This window comes from Oxyura jamaicensis, chromosome 17 (assembly GCF_011077185.1).
Source record: "Oxyura jamaicensis isolate SHBP4307 breed ruddy duck chromosome 17, BPBGC_Ojam_1.0, whole genome shotgun sequence".
Classification (NCBI taxonomy): domain Eukaryota; kingdom Metazoa; phylum Chordata; class Aves; order Anseriformes; family Anatidae; genus Oxyura; species Oxyura jamaicensis.
The window spans coordinates 11,669,073-11,693,266 of record NC_048909.1 but is presented as its reverse complement, the minus strand read 5'-3'; the positions used below and the strand labels follow the sequence as shown (position 1 = coordinate 11,693,266).

The 24,194-nt window shown below is 39.9% G+C and overlaps 2 protein-coding genes, 1 long non-coding RNA gene and 1 other non-coding gene across 6 annotated transcripts; 2 read left to right on the top strand and 2 right to left on the bottom strand.

Moving 5' to 3' along the window:
- Positions 1–78: 78 nt before the first annotated feature.
- SLC2A8 (solute carrier family 2 member 8) lies at positions 79–7,438 on the bottom strand. 2 transcript variants are annotated; one of them, XM_035341862.1, is made up of 10 exons: positions 7,190–7,438; positions 6,741–6,900; positions 5,782–5,988; positions 4,205–4,304; positions 3,879–4,090; positions 3,281–3,424; positions 2,610–2,718; positions 1,404–1,577; positions 625–770; positions 79–466 (listed from the first exon to the last, which is right to left on the bottom strand). In XM_035341862.1, the coding sequence occupies exons 1-10, from the start codon at positions 7,246–7,248 to the stop codon at positions 326–328; spliced, it is 1,452 nt and encodes a 483-aa protein (XP_035197753.1). In that variant the 5' UTR covers positions 7,249–7,438; the 3' UTR covers positions 79–325. The 2 variants fall into 2 exon arrangements, with proteins under 2 accessions (XP_035197753.1, XP_035197754.1); XM_035341863.1 differs by having other exon boundaries at positions 652–770.
- A 33-nt stretch (positions 7,439–7,471) lies between these two features.
- On the top strand, positions 7,472–18,345 carry FBXW2 (F-box and WD repeat domain containing 2). 2 transcript variants are annotated; one of them, XM_035341865.1, is made up of 7 exons: positions 7,472–7,802; positions 9,135–9,644; positions 11,453–11,647; positions 12,402–12,535; positions 13,169–13,255; positions 13,683–13,852; positions 16,775–18,345. In XM_035341865.1, exons 2-7 carry the CDS (start codon positions 9,155–9,157, stop codon positions 17,061–17,063), a joined length of 1,365 nt encoding a protein of 454 aa, XP_035197756.1. In that variant the 5' UTR covers positions 7,472–7,802; positions 9,135–9,154; the 3' UTR covers positions 17,064–18,345. The 2 variants fall into 2 exon arrangements, with proteins under 2 accessions (XP_035197756.1, XP_035197757.1); XM_035341866.1 differs by having other exon boundaries at positions 7,610–7,802; positions 9,227–9,644.
- Positions 18,346–20,434: 2,089 nt separating this feature from the next.
- Positions 20,435–20,541, bottom strand: LOC118175636. The gene has a single exon (XR_004755047.1). It is a non-coding gene; the product is annotated as a U6 spliceosomal RNA (small nuclear RNA).
- A 3,056-nt stretch (positions 20,542–23,597) lies between these two features.
- LOC118175529 lies at positions 23,598–24,143 on the top strand. The gene is made up of 2 exons (XR_004755006.1): positions 23,598–23,720; positions 23,970–24,143. It is a non-coding gene; the product is annotated as an uncharacterized LOC118175529 (long non-coding RNA).
- Positions 24,144–24,194: the final 51 nt, after the last annotated feature.

Here is a 24,194-nt window from a genome sequence, read left to right as displayed (position 1 = left end):
ACCAGCCAATACATTAAACATGCTTTCTTGTCCATTACAGTCAGTAATGCACAAGGCAGGGGAAAATAAAAAAACATGGCAATTTAAGAAAGAGTACGTTTAAGACTTATACAAGGAAGATATACTATAGTGAACATACAGAGATAATCAAGTTGCATGTACATACCTACAGATTTTAGGGTGGGGGGAGAAGGAAAAAAAAACATTTTACAAAAATTCATTAAAACAATCTGATAGGAAGGTGTGTAACTATGTGCCAAGTGAGAGTCAGTTTTAGCAACTGCACCATAATTCATGATATAAAGGTTTCATATCAATAACAGCCTCAGACTTCAGATCTTCTGAAGTGGGCTTCAATCTGTTCCAGGGTCTGTCCTTTTGTTTCAGGTACATAAAAGGCTGTAAAAGTCACACTGAGGCAGCAGAAGGCAGAGAAGAGCCAGAATGTGCCATAGGATATTAAAGCCTGAGGGAAGGGAAACAACAGCAAAATATTATGATAAATAGTTACTGTGCAACTACAGTCTGGGCCACCAGAGAAGATTGGCCCAATTCTCTCTCAGAATCATCTTAAATAAATTTCCTTATGAAAAGAAATACTGGATTGTAATTTATGATGCTTACTATCAAATCATGAAATTCCTTAGTTACCAAGAATGCCATAACCCAGTTTGTTAACACACAGACACCACTAGATATGCCCCTGGCTTTAAGTGGGAAAATTTCAGACATCACCAGCCATGGAACAGGACCCCAGCCAAGGGCAAAACCTGAAATTACAAACAGAAGAGATTAAATGCACGTTAAGTATATTTCAAAGGAAAAACTGAATGATGGTCGAGTTAGGCAAGTAACTCCACATTCAAGGATGATTCTGCAAAAAAGTGCCTCTAGCAAAAGCCTGGAGTTACTTACTTGAGGGTGGCCCACTATATACTATTGTACTTTATGTCAAATTTCTTACAACAATAGTCTTAACCAGCAAAATTTCTTACTGAGAAGTTTCTGAAGCTACTTAAAAATTAACCTTATTTCTTACTGCTGCTTCCTTGTACTGTCATAGAATTCAGTATGGCTCAGATACTACCAAAGACTTTTCTTTCCATTAATGACTACAAAGTAATCCAAACTGAGCGATTACTACTTAGTATTACAAGAAGGAGGTATAAAAGTATTACAAGAGGGAGGTATAAATTGATTTTCCAGCACATAGGCATAATTACTTTACTGCTGGCTTGATCAGCAGGGTTGTGAATGCCCAGCCTAACTTTGTCTCACACACTAAAAGCTCTGTCAAACAGAACTCCATTTATCAATAATGTGACAAAATGGAACAAATTTGTCACATTCAACAGCAATTATGAGTGTCATGTAATGTCTGCTTAGAAGCTTGTTCCACTCACCAGCAACAAAGAGCCCTAGGCTTACTACTGCAAGCCAGGATAGGCTGTTTTCTGTTCCTGGGGATACTGAATTTAGAGTGAAACACAGATCAGCATTTGATGAGTTGTTCCCATGTGGAAGGACCATTTTAAAGTAAAGCCCAAACAATGCAGTACTGACAGCCATGATGATCCCTGAAAAGTAAGCAATAACCATGTTGTCACTGATTGCTGCTTAAGTACTCTTCTTTCTGAGAGCCAAAACACAGGTGCTCAGCCAAATACAAGATATGCTGGTCCTAGCAGAAGCATTTCTAAAAAGATAGTGTTCTTGGAAACAAACACTGGCTTAGACAGGAATGAAAGATACCAGACAATCATTCCATGCATTAGTCAAACAACAGTCCTTAAAGCAGTCATTGCCATTGAATGTGCAATGCAATAACTATATCAAACAATTACAGGAGATTGGCACATTTATTTGTAAAGTTAATTTTTTTAAAACTACATGCGACCTTGTGTAACTAAACAGCACAACGCTCCATGAATGTAGCTGCAGCTATGGAGAAGCTACTTTGAAATGACCACTTTTAGACACCTGAGGTAGGAGAACTATCGTGTCTTCATGACCTAGCTACTCCAAAGGAAAAACTGGCCTGGTAAAATGACGAAAAGGATAGCCATATGCAGGTTTAAAGGGTTCCACCTACGAGTTCTGACAATCAGAAATTGTGTCCAAAGAATACATTAGGTTAAATAGCATAAACTATAAACACTAGTATTAGGTTTTATTTAGGTATTAGGAAGAACTTCTTTACTGAAAGGGTTGTTAGGCGTTGGAATAGGCTGCCCAGGGAAGTGGTTGAGCCATCATCCCTGGAGGTCTTTGAAAGACATTTAGATTTAGAGCTTAGTGATATGGGTTTAGTGGAGGACTTGTTAGTGTTAGGTCAGAAGTTGGACTAGATGATCTTGGAGGTCTCTTCCAACCTAGATGATTCTGTGATTCTGAGATATGGCTATGGCCAATCCAAGTCAAACAATCAAATTGTGTACATATAATGTGACAATTTCCTCTTATGAATTAAGAGTTTAAGTCCATAGTTAAATTATAAAGCAAACCACTTAAGATACAGAAATTATAATATTTAATTCCCCCAACAGTTACAAGACTTTCTGGTATTCTATATAGTTCTTTTTCTAACTGAAGTCAGTAGTATGTTTTACCAGATATGTAAAGCAGCACTTTCCGTCCAGTTTTATCTATGATAAGTGCAGCCATAGCAGTGAAACATACTTGTACGGCACCCACAACAACAGAAGCCATTCTGCTGTCCTGAAATAAAGTAAGAGGCAGGGAGAAGAATTTGCTTTTTCAGGCTGATAACAGGATCACTTATTAAGTGTTAAAGATGCATTTGTTTCTTGACTCTGGAGGAAGAAAAGCTATCCCACAGAAATTAATGGGGGGGGGGAGGGGAGGGGAGAATCTTAAATGAATAAATAAAAATAAATGACAACATCAAGATTAATTAACATAACATACTGGTCTCTTAATAAACTTTAAAACAAGTCACAGCTTCTTACAAGAGTTTGACTTTCTCTGAAGCATTGGATTTTTAACTGTACTAAAAAAAATTATGAATTAAGATGACTATAACAAGAATTTCTATCAGTAGCAAAGTTTCACACACAACATACTTCCCCCCAAAAAAGTCACGTTCAGATATGCCAGAATAACACAGTCAAGAGGATATCTATAACCCAAAACCCAAACTGTTATTTATGATGCAGGCCGGATCAGCATAAAGTCAGTTTGCTACACGTTTTAGACTTACTCAGTACCTACTAAACTGAAACAATAGACATTTACCAATCTGGCAACACAAACTGATTACCTTGAAGTTTGCATCTTCAAAGATAATTTCTGCATAAAACATAACTGCATTTATGCCTGTTACTTGCTGAAGGAACATTAGAGCCACACCAATAAAGAGTGGCCTGTAGATTGAAGGATTCTTAAATTCAGAGAGATTTAGTCCCTGTTAAAAAGATAAAGTAATGATTCAATGAAAAGTTCAATATTTTAAATTAGAGACCACCAACAAATGATGCATTTGGAGAGGTGCAAGAGGAAATGCTTTAATATAACACAAACAACAGGAAATTAGTGTTAGAGGTGTTGAACAATCCTAAAAAACTGCTAGATAAAGAAAAACTAGATACCGATCAGCACAGATAATTATCAAGATCATGAGCTTGACTGCTACTCAGGCATACCAATGGCAGCCAGAAGTGATAGTTGCAGCTGAAAGGAAGTGGAAAAAAAAGACCCTAAATCTCACTGATTCTTAAATTTCATTTGTATGAGGAAACAGTTTTGGACTGATGTTTGTAGAAAAGGCTACTCAGCAAGCAATGGTAAAAACCCTTTTAATTACACTGTATGCTTTCAGATAGTATTAAAAAAAATAATGTAAATCAGATTCTCATCACCTCCACCTCAACATTAGCTTTGATCTGCCTACATTCCCATTCATGGTCCACATATGGTCCCCGCAGAAACTGTAAAGAAGCTATGGCTTCTGCATGTTTGTTCTGATTCAGCAGAAATCTTGGTGTTTCAGGCATGAAGGACATCAACAAAAGCATTATGCAGGGTGGAAAAGAACACAACACTGCCAGCCAGTGCCATTTTAGTGTTATTCCTGGGGGGGGGAGGGGAAAAAGAAAGTGAACATTAGCTAGTTTTGATTCCTTAGCATAGTTCTTTCATTACATGTACTAACTCTATTGTCACTTCAGAGCCCTAACCCCAATACCTGCAATGTAGGCTCCAAGTATGCCAGTTACCACCATCAGCTGAACACAAGAGCCAAGCATACCACGGACTTTTGTATGAGATATTTCAGATAAATACACCTAAAACAGGGAGAAAAATCTAATTACTTCTATCAAATTTTGGATCAAGAATTTGAGAAGTAATTCATTTCTGAAATACAGATATACTTTCTAGTAACTCCTCTCTTTAAAAAAAAGCCTTAGGTAAAATGGCGTGAGTAGAAAAGTACCATCTCAGAAATGCACATTGGCATTATGGAAAAACCATGGAAAAAGGGGAGACCATAAAACAGAAAAATGCTGATGTATCAGCATCCCACAGATGACTAAACTTGCATTAGTAAGGGCTTCTTTTGTTAGCCATATCAACAATAAATGCATCATTGAAAAGCATTCTGGTGCTTGTGACACTCTTTGCATGAACACATGGCCCACACCACATAAAAAACTTTGCAAATGTAAGCTGAAAATTTTTCATTCGAAGTAAAGACTGTGTATTATGGCATTCTCCACAAAGTCCTCAATTGACAGCTCGTCTTAACATACATGAACAGCAAACATATCTCCTCCAAAATTTGTGAACAACTTAAATTTTTTAGAAACACGCTGATCCTAAGTCAACAGCTACAGCTCACCAGTATACTAGAAACATAGAAGAGAAATCCCTCATGTTTGCAGATGCATTTTTTTCCAAAGTTACAGAGATTACATAACCAAGCTTTTAGCAATGGAGAAAGTTGTACAAGATTATAATTTAGATCACAGTGCTGAAATCTTTTTGTTTTTATAACTATCCAGATTGCTAATTGAACATTCATTCTGCACTTCGCCATGACTTCTTTCCCTTTTATTTTCAGTTTACTTTTCACTTCAAAAGCAAGAAATGCTGGAACCACCAGAAAAGAAACAAGCTTGAATTCTGAACTTCTAGATAGCTTATTTCATACTGCCACTAGATCCAATAGGCAAATTATACCGAAAAAAGAAGACAAGAGAATGAATTCTTTTCATTAACCTACTGCACAGATATTTCTGAATGCATGTGAAAAGTTAATGTTCCAAAGACAGCAATTAAATGGAAGGAGTAGCCACTGCTCGGTCTTGCTCTAGAATGAGTGAGTGAGCATAGTTTATTTGAAAACCTAAGAAGTTTGGTGAAATACAAGGCTATTAGAAGCAGATGGTAATAGCAAAAACAAAAAAATCCAACTTCAAGAGATATAGCTACACAATATTAAAACAATCAGAAGCAATCAGATAGTAAGGACAGACTAAAAATCTGAAGGATCATATCACTGTACTAAGAATGCATAATGCAGAAGTGCTATTAGAATAAATAAAATGTTTTTTGTTTTTTTCTTCATGACTAAAAATATGCAAAATACCATCCTGTAAAAATCCATTTATTTTAAATCCACAAACTGCCTTGGCTTGAGTTAGTTACTGCATCCAAGCCATCTATGATAATACTACGAAATAACAAACATTCTCCAATAAAAGTTTTAAAAACAAATGAAACAAACAAACCACTCACCAACAGAAATAATGCCTTACTTACCGGAACAACAAGTGAAGTAATTCCACTGGCTAAGCCAGTCAGTATTCGTCCAAAATAAAGCATCCAGACATTCTGAGCTGAAATAATAACTACATATCCAGAGACATATGGTATTGAGCACAGCATTAGACTCAGCTTTCTCCCAACTTTATCCACAAGATAGCCTCCCAGTATTCCTCCAGCAGCAGCTCCTAATGTTACTACAGACTTCAAAAAAAAAGTTTAAAAATATGTATGCATATATTTATACATATATGCATATAAATAAAAACGTTTTTGTTGTTTTGTTTGCTTTTAAAGTAAATAGCAGCTTCTGAAAAAAAAATTGTGCAAGAGCATGCAGGTGTTTTGAAAACCAAAATAAACACTAAATTCCTAATCAAACCATAGCCAAGAAGCATTACTCACCACAATTGAATAGCAAGTGATTTTCAGATCACATACAAAACTCTTTCAATGAAGAAAGGAAAACAGCAGTAACCTTTTTAATCTGTCTACAAAGCCATCCATTCACAAACAGGCCTTCAAACTGTTTTAAAACCCTGAAGAATGTTATCTTGAATAACCTGAAGTCCAACCTGTATCCAAAAAGCAAATATTCCCTATGTTGATGGATTACACCTAATTTACTAAAGAGTCGATTTTCTGTGATCCCCTGACAGGCTCAATTGAGAAAGCTGAAAGTTCTCATGAGATATTTTATCATCAAAAATAAGTTCAAATAACATGGGCATTTACTAATATATGCTAATTGAAGATCATCAGAACACAATAGCACTGTCATTCAGGAAAAATCTGAATCAATCACTGATTTCACACACACACAAAAAAAATCTCGTTAACAAGATCTGCATTTATCCTCGTTCTTAAGAGACCCCCCTCATGTAAACAGTATCTTCTTTACCTACACTTCAAATTGAAATCACATAATGGTAAGACTTTATCATACAGAGACTTACCCCAAACCACGATGCTTGATTGCTGTCTAATCTTAATGTAGGATCACTGGTTTTCCTCAGCTCTGGTATAACAGGTGAGCTATAGCCTAGCACGAAGCCAAAGCTAAGTGGTCCTAAGACAGCAGCAAACGTGGCCAGGTACAGCTTCTTGTTTTCCACTCTGAGGCAGAAGAGACGGACGAGAAGGATCACGCCGCCTCCGGCCCCTCTCACAAGGGCCGTTAATGGTCAGACAGGCTTGACAAAGGTCCCGACCCCGAGCTCGCATCCGTCACGTTCACACCACCACCCTGCCCCGATACCAGCCACAGACGACCTCCAGTGCAGTTCCCCCCCAGATCTCCTCCTCCCCCCCCTCCCCGCCCCGCTACCGGCCGCGGACATCTCCAGTGCAGTGAGCGCTGTCCCCGAGCCAGCCAAGGCGGCAGGGCTGCAGCACCTACGCTCACCTCTGGTAAGCGTCCGAAACCGGGTAAACCAGCAGGTACTGCGACTCCTCTGCCGCCATGCCCCTACCGCGGGAAGCGCCTCAGCGCGGCCAGCCCCAAGCACTTCTGCACGAGCAGCCGGCCGCGCTACAGGGCAGGCAGCGGCCCTCAGGACAACGCCGACCCCAGAGGGACACCGCACCTCTTGCAACCTCTAGTTTAGACGGAAGTGGCCAGGGTGCGGCAGCGAGGCGCGATGACGTTTGTAGGATGCGCCGGAAGCTGCCCGACTACGGAGAGTCGTGGGCTTCGGCCGAGTGCCTTCCCTCCGGGTGCCGGCCGGTTCGCCTGGCGCAGCTGCCACGGCGCAGGGCTCTCCTTCTCTCCGCGCCCTCCCCCCCCCCAGCCCCCCTCCCGCGTCGGGCGTGGCTGAGGAGCACAGCAGTGTCCGAGGACGGCCGCTCCCGCGGGTGCCTGCAGGTTGTGGTGCGGGCTGCGGAAGTGGCGGGAGCCTGTCCTTTGCTGCAGGAGCGATGGCTGCGGGGAAGCCCCAGTCCCTGCCGGGCCCCGGGGGACCGCGCGAGCCGTGGCGGCTGCCTGCCGAGGGACGCTCCGCGCCTGGCCGCTACCTGAGGTGAGTGGGAGTTGTTCAGGCGGCTACTGTTGGCTGCAGCTACGCTAAAAGTCTCCGGTCCTCGCCGTGCTTTTTGCGTGTGGAGGGAAATGGGAACGGGTGGGGGAGTGGCGCGGTTGTCGGATGACGCCTAGGAAGGAGCCCTGTGCACGCAGCATCGGTTTCGGGCCCTCACGGCTGCTGTTGGTTTCAGTAGTAGCGTCATGTGCTGAATGCAACACATGCCTTAGAGCTCACGTATTTTTTATTGTTAGGGAGGCTGTTAGAAAATTGTGTTTGTTCTAAAGAGAACGTGTGCCTGTTAGAGCAGCAGACGTGCATTCTGCCATATGTGCTGAGGAAAGCTCTTACCTGCTGTCAACAGTAACAGTTACTACATGAACCTGTGACTCGACAGAAGCAGCCGGTTTTGTGCCTTTAATGACCAGTGCCTACCTGTGTTTTTATCAAGAACTGATGCTTCTCTGCAGGCCACGTCCAGCCTCTCATAGTGAAGACTCTACTTTTCAGTGCTACTATGCCATGTTAAGAGGTGTACTTTAAGGTCTTATCTAATGAGTGGAATGAGTTCTTCCAGAGAAAATACATATAAATAAAGCTTTTCAACTGTTTGCCCAATATTTCGAACATATTGTAGGAACCTGGAATGCTAGAGCATAGTATAAATGCATATAGATCACAGAGTTCAAGAAATAGCATTTGAAGCCTTCAGTTTCATGGTTAATTCTATTCATTGGAAATAAACTGTGAAATAGGGGGAAATAAAAATTAAAGAGGTCAGAGAGATACAAAATATGACTAACAGCCTTCAGTACAATTCTCCAGATATATCTTTGTATCTTCTTTAAACACAAAGCAGCCACTTTTTTTTTTTTTTTTTCCCATAAAGTAGTTTAGGACAAAAGTCTGAATAAATTCTGTCAGTAACTAGCTTCTTATCACTCTGTATGCTTTGTTATCTTCCCTTTTTCAGCTAAACCATGAGTAAACTGTAATACAGTGTTTATTTGCTGTAGTAGGTTTTTACATTGAATCAAGCCTTACTGGATTCAGAACTTGAAAATGTTAACCTGTAATAAGAAAGATGTAAATATTCATAACGAATGCTGGCATGCACTTGCTCTGTACAACTCACTTCTGAGTCTTATACAGGTCAGACAATAGTTCAAAATTTGTGCAAATGCTCATTACTAGCCTCATTAATATTTTATGATGTGTTTGGTCACTTCAGTCTATGTTTTAACCGATGGAATACTGATGTACCAGTAATAAATATTTGATGCTTATCTTGTTTTCTGAATAGAACTAATACAGTATTTTGATGTATCACAGGTAAATTTTTCCATAACCTTATGGAGAAAAAGGACTTTGAAGCATGGCTTGATAACATTTCTATTACATTTCTTTCTCTGACGGACTTGCAGAAAAATGAAACTCTGGATCACCTGATTAGCTTGAGTGGAGCAGTCCAGCTCAGGCACCTCTCCAATAATCTAGAGATTCTTCTCAAGAGGGACTTCCTCAAACTTCTTCCATTGGAACTGAGTTTTTATCTGTTAAAATGGCTTGATCCTCAGACCTTACTCACATGTTGCCTCGTCTCTAAGCAATGGAATAAGGTTATAAGTGCCTGTACAGAGGTCTGGCAGACTGCATGTAAGAATTTGGGTTGGCAAATAGATGACTCTGTTCAGGATCCTCAACACTGGAAGAAGGTTTACCTAAAGGCTATTTCAAGGATGAAGCAACTGAAGGACCATGAAGCCTTTGAGACATCCTCTTTAATTGGACACAGTGCCAGAGTATATGCACTTTACTATAAAGATGGTCTTCTGTGCACAGGTAGGAAGTTCAGAAAACGTGTAGTCTTGTAGTCTTACAATTTTGTTACCTTCTACACAGCCTCATTTGATTGATTTTCCTTGGCAAGACAGGTTATTTTCCACAAGTTGATTTTCCTTGGCAAGACAGGTTATTTTCATAGTGCTAACTCAGTTCAATGTGATTCACAAAAAAATTTATTTTGCGGTTTCTGAAGCTTCTGGCTCTAGTAAGCTCACTAGTCACATTAATAGAAAAAAAAAACACACACAACACCACCAATTTCTTTACTGGTCAAAAAAAAGAAGATGGTAACCGTGTTGCATATCATTCTTCATATTAGCAAGCACATTTGAGAAGTACAGTTATGTTAGTTATCCCTTAGAAGATATGTTAGGTTAAAGGGACCTTGATTAGGCTGACCGTATGTATGGTCACTACAGTCTCTCAAGCTGTATGAGGCAAAGTGTTTTCCTTGTGACAAGACAATTTCTCTGATATATTCATAAGCACTTTCAGTTCTTAACATAATCTAAGCTCTTGTATAAAGACCTATAAACTAGATTTAACCTTGCTACTAATCTGATTTGCATATTGTAATGGTGATTTCAGTTTCATTCCTGAAGAGTGCAGACTTTAAGATTTCCGTTTGAATTCAGAAATACAGCCAGAACAAATATGAAACATTAAGTATGAAATAATGGTAACTACTGTCAGAGCATATTCCAAAGATTTCCCAATGACTTGAGGTCACAGTGTTATAGAATAAATTGAAAATAGTGGCTAAGTACCCCCACATCAGCTGGTATATTAGGGTGTTTACTAGAAACTAGCAACTAGACGCTGGCCAGTCTTTCCTAGTCAGCAGGGAAGGAAAATCCACATGAAGCAGCATTGTAAAACGTTACTGAAAAGTGGCACATTTATGTGCTGAAACCACAGGAGATAAAAAGAGATGGAATGGTCTGGATTCTTCTTCCCACTCTCTAAAACCAGCTGACTTGAGTTACTGTTATAAGTTATTTTTAAAAAAAAAACAAAAAACAAAAAAAACATCCAGGGGAAGAAAATAAAATGGCAGGTGAGGGGGTCTGGTATTCATCTGCTGTCTTTCCGTCTTTCTCTATGGAGAGATTTGATGGACTCCTTTCCTACCTGAAACAAACTAAAACACAATATAGTCAGTGGCTCCCCAAACCTGAGCATAATCTATCTTATAAAGCTTCCAGGCATTTATTTCAGTAGATACTATCAATTAAAGTGGGTACTGGAATCTATGGAAGGGAAAAATGGAAAGCAGACATCTAGCAGCATAATTAAGATTGTTAATTCTTTCCTATGAGGAAAAGATGAGAGAGCTGGGAATATTTTCTCTAGAGAAGAGAATGCCTGGGAGAATCTTAACAATATACATAAAAACCTAAAGAGAGCGTAGAACCAGTTTCATCAACAGTGCTCAGTGACAGAACAAGAGGCAGTCGGCAGAAACTGAAACACCAGAGGTTCCATCTGAAAGTCAGGAAACCCTTGGTTTTTTGTTTGTTTGTTTTACTGTGCAAGTGATGGAGCGCTGACACAGGTTGCCCAGAGTGGTTGTGGAGTCTGCCTCCTTGGAGATACTCAAAAGCTATCTGGTCAAGATCCTGGGCAACTGGCTCTACATGGGCCTGCTTGAGTCAGCAGGGTTGACCTCCAGAGGTCCATTCCAGCCTCAACTGTTCTGTGATTTTGTGAAAATATTATATTTAAGACAAAAATGAAATACTAGCAAAGGCTTGAAAATTGTATATATTATTTGCTTGCAATTATCCTGTTATTTTATATTCTAGGATCAGATGACTTGTCTGCAAAACTGTGGGATGTAAGCACAGGTCAGTGCATCTATGGTATCCAGACACACACTTGTGCTACAGTGAAGTTTGATGAACAAAAGCTTGTAACAGGATCTTTTGATAACACAGTAGCCTGTTGGGAGTGGAGCTCTGGGGCGAAGACACAGCATTTCAGAGGACACACTGGTGCAGGTATGTTGAACTTCTCAGTTTTTAATTTCACCAGTCAAGTAATATACATCACATATAATAGAACACATTATAATTTAAGTTAGCTTTCTGTACAATAGCATATTGTTTTAAGGCTCCCTCCCTAATCACTTTTTGGGAGGAAAGTGGCCAGAACAGATCTAGATCTGTCTGCCATTGGATAATGCCAAGGCATAGTAATATAGTTTTTTGCAGGAAAATAATACTAAATGCAGTAGTGATGTAGTGTTCTAGAGTTTAGAAAAAAAGAGGCAGACAAGCCATGTATAACAGGGAGCATGTGTCAATAGGAGATATTTATACCCCCAAACTGGAGATGGTCTTACAGGAAAGAGAACAATAGATCCTGGGAATCTCTATTTGCATTTCTGTCTTAAGTATCTGTCCTTTACCACAAAATATCCTCAACTCAGCTGTAGGTCTGTTCTTGTATGACATACCAGCTGTACTAATCCTGCTAAAATTGACTTCTTAGAACTATTATCTTAGGAACTACGATGATGTTACACTTCACTGTAATCCAGTCATAATAGAACCATTGATTTACATGCTTTTAATTTGAACAAATGGTACTTTTGTAGTGTACATTAGGGAATGCACTGATAATTCATATATACAGTTCAAGAACAACAGTTAAAACTGTAGTAGCTTATGCATTTTGACCCAGTTAGCGTCTCTCAGAAATACACATGCACAGAGACTGGTATTCCTTATTTAAAACCCACTCTGTTTGTAGTTTTTAGCGTGGATTACAATGATGAACTTGACATTCTGGTCAGTGGCTCTGCAGACTTCACTGTGAAAGTGTGGGCCTTATCAACAGGAACATGCCTGAATACCCTTACTGGACACACGGAATGGGTCACTAAGGTGGGAATAATGATTTTTTAATTAAAAACACTTGCAAAAGACTTCCTTGCATGAAGTTTTTAGTGTGTTCTGAATTTCTGTTTCCTAATCCCAACCTTGTCCCTAGGGGCAGAACCTGAAAAATAAATGTAGATATTGCAAAATAACATTTCAAAAGAAAAAATACTTAAGCTGTAACTAAATCTTTCAGAACATTGAAGAGATTTCTGTTCCAAAACAGCTGGAATAACACTAGGAATTGGTGTTCAATTCAAAGACCAAACGAATACAGTGGTTCTGAAAGAAAGCTACTGTAAAAATTATGTAGAAAAAGTAACAATCTTGATAACCAAAGTCTAAGCATGACAAGTGTTCTGAAGTTGAGAAACAGTATTTTCCTTGTGAGCATTTCAGATCTTGGAATGTGTGCTGGGGGGAGAGTTGTAGAGAAGTACGTATCTTAGCGTATTGGTACAGTAAGTTCTCATTAGTAGGAGCCAAAAAAGTGTAAACAGCAGTTTCCTTTAAGTTGCTAGAAGTATCTGTATTGCCTTTAACAATCTCTGTAGCATACTCCTGTATAATGAAATGGAAAATACAAATGAATGCTTGGTTAACAGCATCAGAATAAGTCATTACATCCTTCAATTACAGGTAGTTTTGCAGAAGTGCAAAGTCAAATCTCTTATGCATAGTCCCGGGGATTATATTCTTCTAAGTGCAGATAAGTATGAAATCAAGGTATGTACCATATGTCACAAACACATCATTGTTCTTCCTAGGGAAATAGAATACTTCAGTGCTCTGCTGATTTACAATTGATATAGGACTTTTTCTCTCATAGTCCTTACTTGTAAAGTTGTGTACAAGACAAGAAACTCTTTGGAAGCTAACTTTTCAATACTTTCTGTCACATTTAGAATCAAATGGTAGCTCAACATGAATGGTAATTTAAAAAAATAAGTATTTTTTTTTTTCATGCCTAATGTGCTAACGTGACAGTGAAACACTTGGGGCAAATACTGCAGTTTTTAGAAGATAAGTATTTCTGAAAAACATCCACACATTTACCGGCTGTTTAACAAGAGACTGAGCCTCTTTGAGTAATGGTTTATAACTTGGATGTTTTGTGGTCTTAAAATGTCTGTTGTTTGTTTTTTAATTCTAGATTTGGCCTATTGGAAGGGAAATAAACTGCAAATGTTTGAAAACACTGTCTGTTTCTGAAGATCGTAGCATATCCTTGCAGCCCAGGCTGCACTTCGATGGTAAATACATAGTGTGCAGTTCAGCACTAGGATTATACCAGTGGGACTTTGCCAGCTATGATATTCTCAGGTAAATCTTTCATCTTAAGGTGTGTAGAACTTATTCCAGTGGTGTACTTTGAATAAAATATAAAGTATTTTGTGGAAGTATTATATGAAATGTATTGGTTTTAATAACTTTCTTTAGATGTAATTCAAAAGGATCTTGATAAAAAATCTGTAAACATCTTTCTTCGCACATATTCATAGAATCATAGAATGGCTTGGGTTGGAAGGGACCTTTAAGATCATCCAGTTCCAACCCCCATACCGTGAGCAGGGATGCCACGTACTAGATAAAGTTGCCCAGGGCCTTGTCCAACCTTGTCTTGAACACCTCCAGGGATGAGGCATCCACAAGTTCTCTGGGCAACCTGTTCCAGTGCTTCACCACCCTATGAGCGAAGAATTTCCTCCTAACCTCTAATCTAAATCTCCTCTCTTTTAGTTTAAAGCCATTCCCCCTTGTTCTGTCATTATCTGGCAAAGCAGAAAGTTGTTCTCCATCTTTTTTAAGTCCCCTTTAAGTAGTGAAAGGTTGCAATAAGGGGTTGCACCCCAGAGCCTTCTCTTCTTTACGCTGAACAGCCCAGCTCTCTCAGCCTTTCTTCACAGGAGAGGTGCTCCAGCCCTATGATCAGGCCTTCCACTGGACCCTTTTTTACAGATCCACATCCTTGTGCTTGGGGCCCCAGACCTGGATGCAGTACTATAAGTGGGGCAGAGTAGAGGGGGACAATCCCCTCCCTTAATCGGCTGGACACTCCTCTGTTGATTCAGCTCAGGATGCAGTTGGCCTTCTGGGCTGCAAGCGCACACTGCTGGCTCATGTCAAGCTTTTTGTCCACTAGAACTCCCAAGTCCTTCTCCGCAAGGCTGCTCTCAATGAGTTCTCCCAGTCTGTCCTCATGTCTGGGATTTCCCTGACCCAGGTGCAGCACCTTGCAGTTGGACTTGTTGAACCTCATGTGGCTCAAATGGGCCCACTTTTCTAGCTTTTCCAGGTCGCTTTGGATGGCATCCATTCCCTCTTTGCTATCAACTGCACCACTCAGCTTGGCATCATTGCAAATTTGCCAAGGGTGTACTTGATCCTTCTGTCTATGTTGTTGATAAAGATATTCAACAGTACCAGTCCCAAAACGGACCATTGAGGGACATCACTCATCAACAGACTCTACCTGGGCATGGAGGCACTGACCACCACTCTCTGGGTGCAACCTTCAAGCCAACTTCTTATCCACAGAATGGTCCACCTTTCAAATCTGTATCTCTCCAAGCTGAAGATCAGGATGTCATGTGGGACCGTGTCAAAGGCCTTAGAGAAGTCCAGGCAGATGACATCAGTTGGTCTTCCCTTGTCAACTGATGCAGTCACTCCATCGTAGAAGGCCACCAGATTGGTCAGGCATGATTTACCCTTGGTGAAGCCATGCTGGCTCTCCCAGATCAACTCTTTGTCTTGTATGTGCCTTGACATGGCTTCCAGGAGGATCTTTTCTATGATCTTCCCAGGCACAGAAGTGAGGCTCACTGGTCTGTAATTTCCCAAGTCCTCCTTCCTACCCTTTTTAAAAATGGGAGTGATGTTTCCTTTTTTCCAGTCACCAGGGACTTCACCTAACTGCCAGGACTTCAAATATGATGGAGGGAGGCTTGGCTTGGCTTCGTTTCATTCTGTTTATATTGACCAGATTTTATTTTAATTTATCAGCTGTTAATACCAACCGTTTGATTGCTGTTTTGCTTTCTGGCCACAAACTACTCCTCATATTTTCAATACATGAGCTGTAGATTTTCAAAGTAGACTTAAATCAAACTTTAATGCTGTAGTTGTGAACATAAAACTGTAGTGACTGAAAGCTAATGTTGCTACCCAAATTTCTCTGCAGCAAACCAGAAGGACATTTGAGAAGTCATTTGACAGTACAAGGTATTAAAAAGACACTTCTCCCTTATATAGCACTACTGAACTGACGTCTGTTATTCTCATTAACAGTATGGAATGACAGTAAAATCTATCGGACTGCAAGAAAGGATCAAGTATTCTGTTTCAAAAAACAGAATGAGGTTCTGTCTGTTGGAAATGGTGTCATCAAAGACTGTAGCTTATCAAAAAAGTATGTTCTAGAACTGTTAGCAGACTCAATTGAAATGTCACGAATATTTGAAGAGTACCTACTGTAGGAAGATGTACTTCAGAAGAAGTGCTTCCTCGAAAGAGAAAGATGTTCTCTCACTGCTGAGAACAGTTTTTCATCTCCATATGTTTTTGTGCCTTAGTTCTGTGCTTTGTCTAATGCTATGATGAAACAGTCAGCTGTGGAAAATGTTCTCTTTAATTTCTGTTCAAGTTTTGTGTATTAAGGCAACAAAATCCCAAAGGTTTAGTGGAACTAATATATTCAGTTATTTCTCCCTAAAGTAAAGATATTTAACTTACACTAAGGGTCAATAAAGCAACGTTTTTTGAAGGACCGATGCTGAATGATTTATTGTATTGTCACAAAAAGACATTTATATACTCTATTTCCAGCTTTTAAAAGAATGGTCAAAAGAATAGTAAGAGACCTTGTACCTTTTTAAAGACATTTAAGTGTGAAATCCCTATGAAAATTTACTGTAAAATACAAGTACATCTGCTCTTTTGTGTATATCTGGAAATTGACTTGTTTTTTCCTCTTCTGCTGTGCAGAAACCCTTTCAAACCTTAACATTTATTTATCTTTAGAAGGGTCTGTCCTGAATGCAGAAAGCCTGCACTGAAACCACAGGCCTGATTTGAGTGCTCACTTCCTTGATTTGAAAAATTTTCATCTAGTTCTTCTTGAATAATTTAGAAAAGATGAGTTTAGACACTTATTCTCTATAGATACATAAGAAGTTGTTTTAGTAATGCTGGTTCATGACTGTGTAGTGACAGAGTTTGTAACAACACTGTTTTATCTTCTAGGGTTATCAAGCCTCCTGACTTCTCAAATGTGTCCTTGCTGGGCTTTGGAGAGATATTTGCTCTACTATTTGATAACAGATACCTGTATATAATGGACTTGAGGACAGAAAAATTGATAAGCCGCTGGCCTCTACCAGAATACAGAAAATCAAAGAGAGGTTCAAGTTTTTTAGCTGGTGAAATGTCTTGGTTAAATGGACTAAATGGCCAAAATGATATGGGCTTGGTTTTTGCCACAAGTATGCCAGACCACAGTATCCATTTGGTGTTATGGAAAGAACATGGCTGAAAAGATCACGTATGCAGAATCTTCAGGACTATCAGCAGTGTGTCCATAAAATGAAATTTTGCATGAACCAAAGTTGCACACCTAGTGGTATCATCATGCAGTGCACAATCATTTACTTTTATTTGGGCATTTGGTAATGAGTTGTTTTTGACATAATGCAACACAGCATGCTAACAGTATTCGCCACAAAATTTACCTTTTACTCATGTTTAAGCATACCTTTTTGGGCTCTGAAGCATAGCTTGTAATGTTTAAACCATTCAAATCCACCATTAAGTCTAAAATGAAATAATTCTTGATAATTCTTGTACCTGACTTCTGCCCTGTTTTTTTTTGTTGTTGCTGTTGTTGTTGGTTTTTTTGGCTATTGGAACAGAAGGTGAAGCTCCTATTAGACTTTTGTGTTTGTTTTTTTTTTTTATATATATATATATGTGTGTCAGCAAATACTGGTTACAGTGCATGGCTGCTTTTTTAACTTGAATGAGAACATAGACCCTTTCTCTCACTAGTATTGATTTTTGTCAAAATATTTCTTCCTTGAGATAGCTGTAAGTGCTTAATCTTTGAAACTGAGGAATCAACACAGTCCTTTAACTAGGATCAGATGCTAACAATAATAATTTATTTAAGCTCAGAAATATGTCGGTATGAACTTTACTCAGACAGAATGAACCAACTTTTCATCTATCTGATAGAGCTTGCCACAGCAATTAACCTTAGAGAACATCTGATAGTATTATCATATTTACTAGAGGTTATCTCACTCAGAATGATTTGATCGGTATTCTATAGTTCACGTTTCCTATGGTTTGTGTGGCAATGTAATTTAGTTCATAAATAGTTAGAAATAAAATGAATCAGATGATGATGTTCAATCCCCACACCACGAATCACACATTAAGTGATGTCTAGCAGCCATACACTTTTCCCAGAAAGCTGAAGTTAATATAATTACGCACTTAAAGTAGTTGCTGCATCTAGATTTAGAAAGCAGGGGCATATGTGAACAGTACATCTCTGAAAAGAAAAAAAAAAAGGCATAGGAGTAGAAAAACATCTACTTTGATCAGCTGTAAGAGACCTGATGAACAGATGAGTTAACAAGAGTAGCAATACTCTACATAATCTTGTGGTGTATGACGTGTTCTTAAAAGCTGTATCAATGACATCTCAACTCCTGTGCTTTAGAAATATTTTGAGGTAGTTTCTTTTGTTTATTTTGTTTTTGTTTTCCTTACAATAAAATCTCCCCTTAGTGTCTATTTTTACACAAGCTGAATACAGGAGTTTTCATGAAGGTTGGCTCAGGTCCTTGAAAAGATGAATTTGCCTAGCACTAGTATTTTAAGTTGTTTTTTTTCTTTCCAGTACCTATCTGTGGAGACCTAGTTCCTTGTGTAGTAATGAACAAAGGTATATAGTATTAATTGCATCAATGAAAGGAGAGTTTTTGTAGGCAAGAATTAATACTGGAGTGATGTGGTAGGAATTGCATTAATTCACAGTGGAGCAGCATCTCTTGAATACAAGGCTGGAGTCTTTAACTACCCAGTTTTCCACCTTTATTCATGCAAATTTACTTTGAAATTATGCTTGTAGTTAAGGATTTTATCAGGTAGAAGCCAAATTCACAGCACTTTATTTAAACTGTGCCAAGTGAGATACACATCATGATCTCTTACAGCTTTTGCTATCTAACTCAAAAGAGAAAAAGAAAACCAAAACCAACATGAAACAGAAAGCTTGCAAAAACCTGCAACATGCAGTTCTCATTATTAATCACAGAATCACAGAATAGTCTAGGTTGGAAGAGACCTCCAAGATCACTGAGTCCAACCTCTGACCTAAAGCTAACAAATCTTCCACTAAACCATATCCCTAAGCTCTACATCTAAACGTCTTTTAAAGACCTCCAGGGATGGTGACTCAACTACTTCCCTGGGTAGCCTGTTCCAGTGACTAACAACCCGTTCAGTAAAGAAGTTCTTCCTAATATCCAACCTAAACCTCCCCTGGCGCAACTTTAGCCCATTCTCCCTCGTCCTGTCACCAGGCACGTGGGAGAATAGACCAACCCCCACCTCGCTACAGCCTCCTTTCAGGTACCCGTAGAGTGCAATAAGGTCGCCCCTGAACCTCCTCTTCTCCAGGCTAAACAGTCCCAGCTCCCTCAGCTGCTCCTCGTAAGACTTGTTCTCCATACCCTTCACCAGCTTCGTAGCCCTTCTCTGGACTCGCTCAAGCACCTCCATGTCCTTCTTGTAGCGAGGGGCCCAAAACTGAACGCAGTACTCGAGGTGTGGCCTCACCAGAGCCGAGTACAGGGGGACAATCACTTCCCTGGACCTGCTGGCCACGCTGTTTCTTATGCAAGCCAGGATGCTGCTGGCCTTCTTGGCCGCATGAGCACACTGCTGGCTCATATTCAGCCAACTGTCAACCAATACTCCCAGGTCCTTCTCTGCCAGGCAGCTTTCTAACCACACATCTCCCAGCCTGTAGCTCTGTTTGGGGTTGTTGTGCCCCAGGTGCAGGACCCGGCACTTGGCCTTGTTGAACTTCATACCGTTGACCTCGGCCCATCGATCCAGCCTATCCAGATCCTCCTGCAGAGCCTTCCTACCCTCGAGCAGATTGACACATGCACCTAACTTGGTGTCGTCTGCAAACTTGCTGAGGGTGCACTCAATCCCCTCGTCCAGGTCATCGATGAAGATGTTAAAGAGGACTGGCTCCAGTATCGAGCCCTGGGGGACTCCACTAGTGACCGGCCTCCAACTGGATTTGACGCCATTCACCACAACTCTCTGGGCCCGGCCATCCAGCCAGCTCTTAACCCAACAAAGTGTACGCCAGTCCAAGCCATGAGCAGCCAGTTTCCTGAGGAGAATGCTGTGGGGAACGGTGTCAAATGCCTTACTGAAGTCAAGGTAGACCACATCCACAGCCTTTCCCTCATCCACTAAGCATGTCACCTTGTCATAGAAGGAGATCAGGTTCATCAAGCAGGACCTGCCCTTCATAAACCCATGCTGACTGGGCCCGATTGCTTGCTTGCCCTGCAACTGCCGCATGATGACACCCAAGATAATCTGCTCCATGAGCTTCCCTGGCACTGATGTTATACTAACAGGCCTATAGTTCCCCGGGTCTACCCTCCGGCCCTTCTTGTAGATGGGCATCATGTTTGCTAGCCACCAGTCAAGTGGGACCTCCCCCGATAGCCAGGACTGCCGATAAATGATGGAAAGCGGCTTAGCCAGCTCCTCTGCCAGTTCTCTCAGTACCCTTGGGTGGATCCCATCCAGCCCCATCGACTTGTGTACATCCAAATGCTGTAGCAGGTCACCAACCATTTCCTTGTGAAAAAAAATATGGAACGCTTCATGAATTTGCGTGTCATCCTTGTGCAGGGGCCATGCTAATCTTCTCTGTATAGTTCCAATTTTAGTATATGTGCTGCCAAAGCGAGCACAAGGTGAGCGTAACTATGCTGTGCTTGATGTGTGCAGTAACTCATATTAAAGAAGCTGTGCAAAGATGGGACACCTATAAAATATTGCATTAACCTTGAAAGATTAATTAAGGTTCCTTTACAGGAGGAGTTTAGGCAGGAACATGCCAAAAATGCCATTATACTCAAGTTGATGAAATATGGACTGAATATTTGGACTGCAAGATGAATGAAAAGCTTTAAGAGTGGTCACTAGTGATACGAAATCCAACTGGTATCCAGATAATAGTATTCTTCAAGGGCTGGAATTGGTTAATCTTTTTATTAGTAACCCTAATGATGCAGAGTGCCCTCAGAACGTTTATAACAATTCTAAATTGGAGGTGCAAGGGGGGAACCCATAGAAAGGGGAAGAGTCAATATTCAAGGGAATAGGGAATGCTGTTCTGAGGTACTAACAAACTGGACAAATAGGCTGGCAGAAGTCTTGAGTTTAACCAAAGCAAATGCACCATTCTGCATCTGAGAATCATCCCACACAAAGGGATAGTTGGAGACAACTCGATGGAAAGTGGCTTTACAGGAATGGGAGTGCTATTGTACAGCAAAATGAACATGAATCAGTAGTATGCCCTTATGACACAGAAGGCCAACTGTACACTAATGTTCTACCAAGTACATAGCTGGTAGTTCAAGGGAAGAGATTCTTAACTTATGTTCAACAGTCAAGAGAACATCTGCAACCACATTCAGTGTTGAGTTCCCTGGTACAAAATAGACAATTATGCACTGGAACAGGTCCAGTGAGAGGCTGCAGAGGTGGACAGGGAGCTGAAGCACAAGATGTCTGAAAATCTCTGAAAACCGAATTCAACCTTCCAAACAGAATAGGTGAGAAGGGAGGGCTGGGGGTGGGAAAGTTGGTCTACACTATTACAGTCACCAGCTACCTATTAACATGGTGTAAAACCAGACATTCCAGCATCTGGCAGCAAGATAAGGGCCAATGGTCACAAACTGCAATAAGAGTTCTGTCTAGCTTTAATGAAAATATGCTCTCCACTGTGAGGGCAGTTTAACACCACAACAGGTAGCCCAGAGAGGTTGTGTGTCTAGCTAACCTAAACAAAAACCTGAAGAACATCTGCTTCTTTACCCTCCTTTGAGCAGGGAGTTGGAATGGAGACTTCCAGCTGACCCTTATAAATTATGAATCCATAATTCTAAATGGACCTCTTGCCAAGCTCTAAATTCTTTTCAGCATTGTGCCAGAGTATGCAAGCAGAAAAGCATGATGGGAAGCATCCAGTACACAGTATACTGCTGTTCTACCCTTTTAGTTTTACTGAAAAGAAATACAAGAAGAAAAAAAAAATAAAAATGTTTTTAGCCTATACAAGGCAGCTGATGTTTATTTTAAACACAATTAGCAAGCAGACATTTACTTATACACTGGCTCAAAGACTTCAAAGTAAAAGTCCCACCTGAACCTAAGCAACTCATGACAGAGCTCCTTCAGGACATAGGTATGTGCCACCACAAAACTGATGAAAGAATGAAAACATGATTTTGGCATAGAAGATAAATAAATGAAAGCGTACCCCCCCACATATCTCCTGCTGTCTCCCACATCAGACTAATACTTCTGCCCCTTCACAGGAAAGTTCCAGTATATTGCCACATCAGTAGATGCAGTACAATGTGCTTACTGGGGTTTAGCAAAAATGAAAAATGACTGAAACTGTAAAAGTACAGTGAGCATACTTATTTTTCCTTTCTATCTGACGATTCAATAGAAATGAATGACTACATTTTTCTTTTTTTTTTTTCTTTTTTTTTTTTTTTTTTTTTTTTTGATAGGGATTGGGGAAAAAAAGTGTCTTTTGTACCTTTATACCCACATAAGGCAGGAACACAAAAAAAACTCACCCCACCACATAAAATAGTAGAATCGTCTGCTAATTTTGCTGAACAAAGAAACAGTTTGTTAAAAGGCTTTAAGGTGCTGGGAAAAGAAAGAAACTATCACATACCAAAAATATCATGTATCATAAGCAGTCATTGTCCCTTCAATTATTCTGACTTGAAATAGTCTTCAGTTCACAGATGCCTATTTTTTCTTCAACATCAGTCTATATACCTTCCCTCTGTTTTAAAACTTTCCAAGACACAGCACATTCTTACTACTCACAACAGCTCTGGGTAGCAAAAAAGGACTTTGTAAAGTTAGAGGTCGCAAAAAACAGTCAAAGAGCTCTTTGACTTAGTATAAACTCCAACAACTATGTTTAGTGTTGCAATATATTAACACTTTAACAAAACCTCTTACCAATAATACTTTTTAAAATCATTATTATTATCACCCCCCCCCCCCAACGGCGGTGGGGGGGGCTGGTCAGTTCGGCAGGGGGCCTTTTGACAATGTATTTTCTTATATTTTATTTAACTTGATGCATAAAAATTTGGTACCCAAGGCATGACATAGGAACTGCAAGAATTAAGCATTAAGCATTAGTTTTACTGCTAAACACTATAGTTACTTTTTTTGTACATAGATAGAAAAATGCAAATGGATCATAACATTATTTAAATAAGTTGAGAGAGACTATTTTATTTTTTTTTTTAGTTGAAAGCAAACTCACATTTTTTCCAGAAGAGGTAATACCATCCGTATTGATCCTTGCTGTCATTAAATGGCTTTCGGCTTTGCTACAAGTTCCTGTTTCCCTTAAAAAGTGCCTCATTTAATAGGTGACAATTCTAGTGCTGTAGCTGGTATGTTTTCTTATCCTGTCTCTGAGATTTTTAATGAACTGCAATGTTAATTCCAATGTAGCTCTTCATCTGGCAGATGTCCTATGCTATTGCTTAATAAGCACTGCTAAACACAGATGCATTTTTTTATCCACCCAGTTCTTCAGAGATTCAAATAGCCAAGCATTTATTCCCTCTCCAGGCAGGTTTCTTGTACATGGTAACACATATATGAAGGTGAGAAAAGAAAGAGAAAGATGGAAATCAGTACTTATTCTAATTTCTGCATGGTCATTTCCTATGCCTTTAATAATGTCCTTTCATAGTTAGGGACAGGTAAAAGCACTCATCTGCCTATGCCTCAGCTCGTCCATCAAAGAAGGTTGCAGCACAGACTTCATCTGAGGAACCCAACTCTTCATCAGCACTCAGTCAATTTTTAAAAGGTACCACGTCTCATTTCAGAGCTAAAATGCATTTACATTTGGATGGTACATAAAAGCTTTACAGGATGTGATCTTCAGGTGCAAGAGATTTTTAATGTGATCTTTGAATGCTATCCAATGCCTCCCTCACACACAGACAACTCTCCACTTTTCCTCCTTACAGACAAAATTTCACTTTTGACCTTACAGTACTGTTTGATGTAGCACTGTGTTAACATTCATGATTAATGATGAGTTATACTTCCACAGTGTCGTATCCCTGATGAGGGATTCTCTGGGAAGATTTCCTTGAAGGGGTACCCGACAGTGATAAATGAGGGCCACATCCATTGGAACATTCACACTGGTCCCATAAGCACGTAGGACAGAGTGGACGGAAGTCTGAATCACCCTTCTTGGATCAATTATCATTTTCTTGGGATTGATTACCTCTTTCCTGTCAGGTTCTCTGTGCACATGCTGTAGTATGTTAAC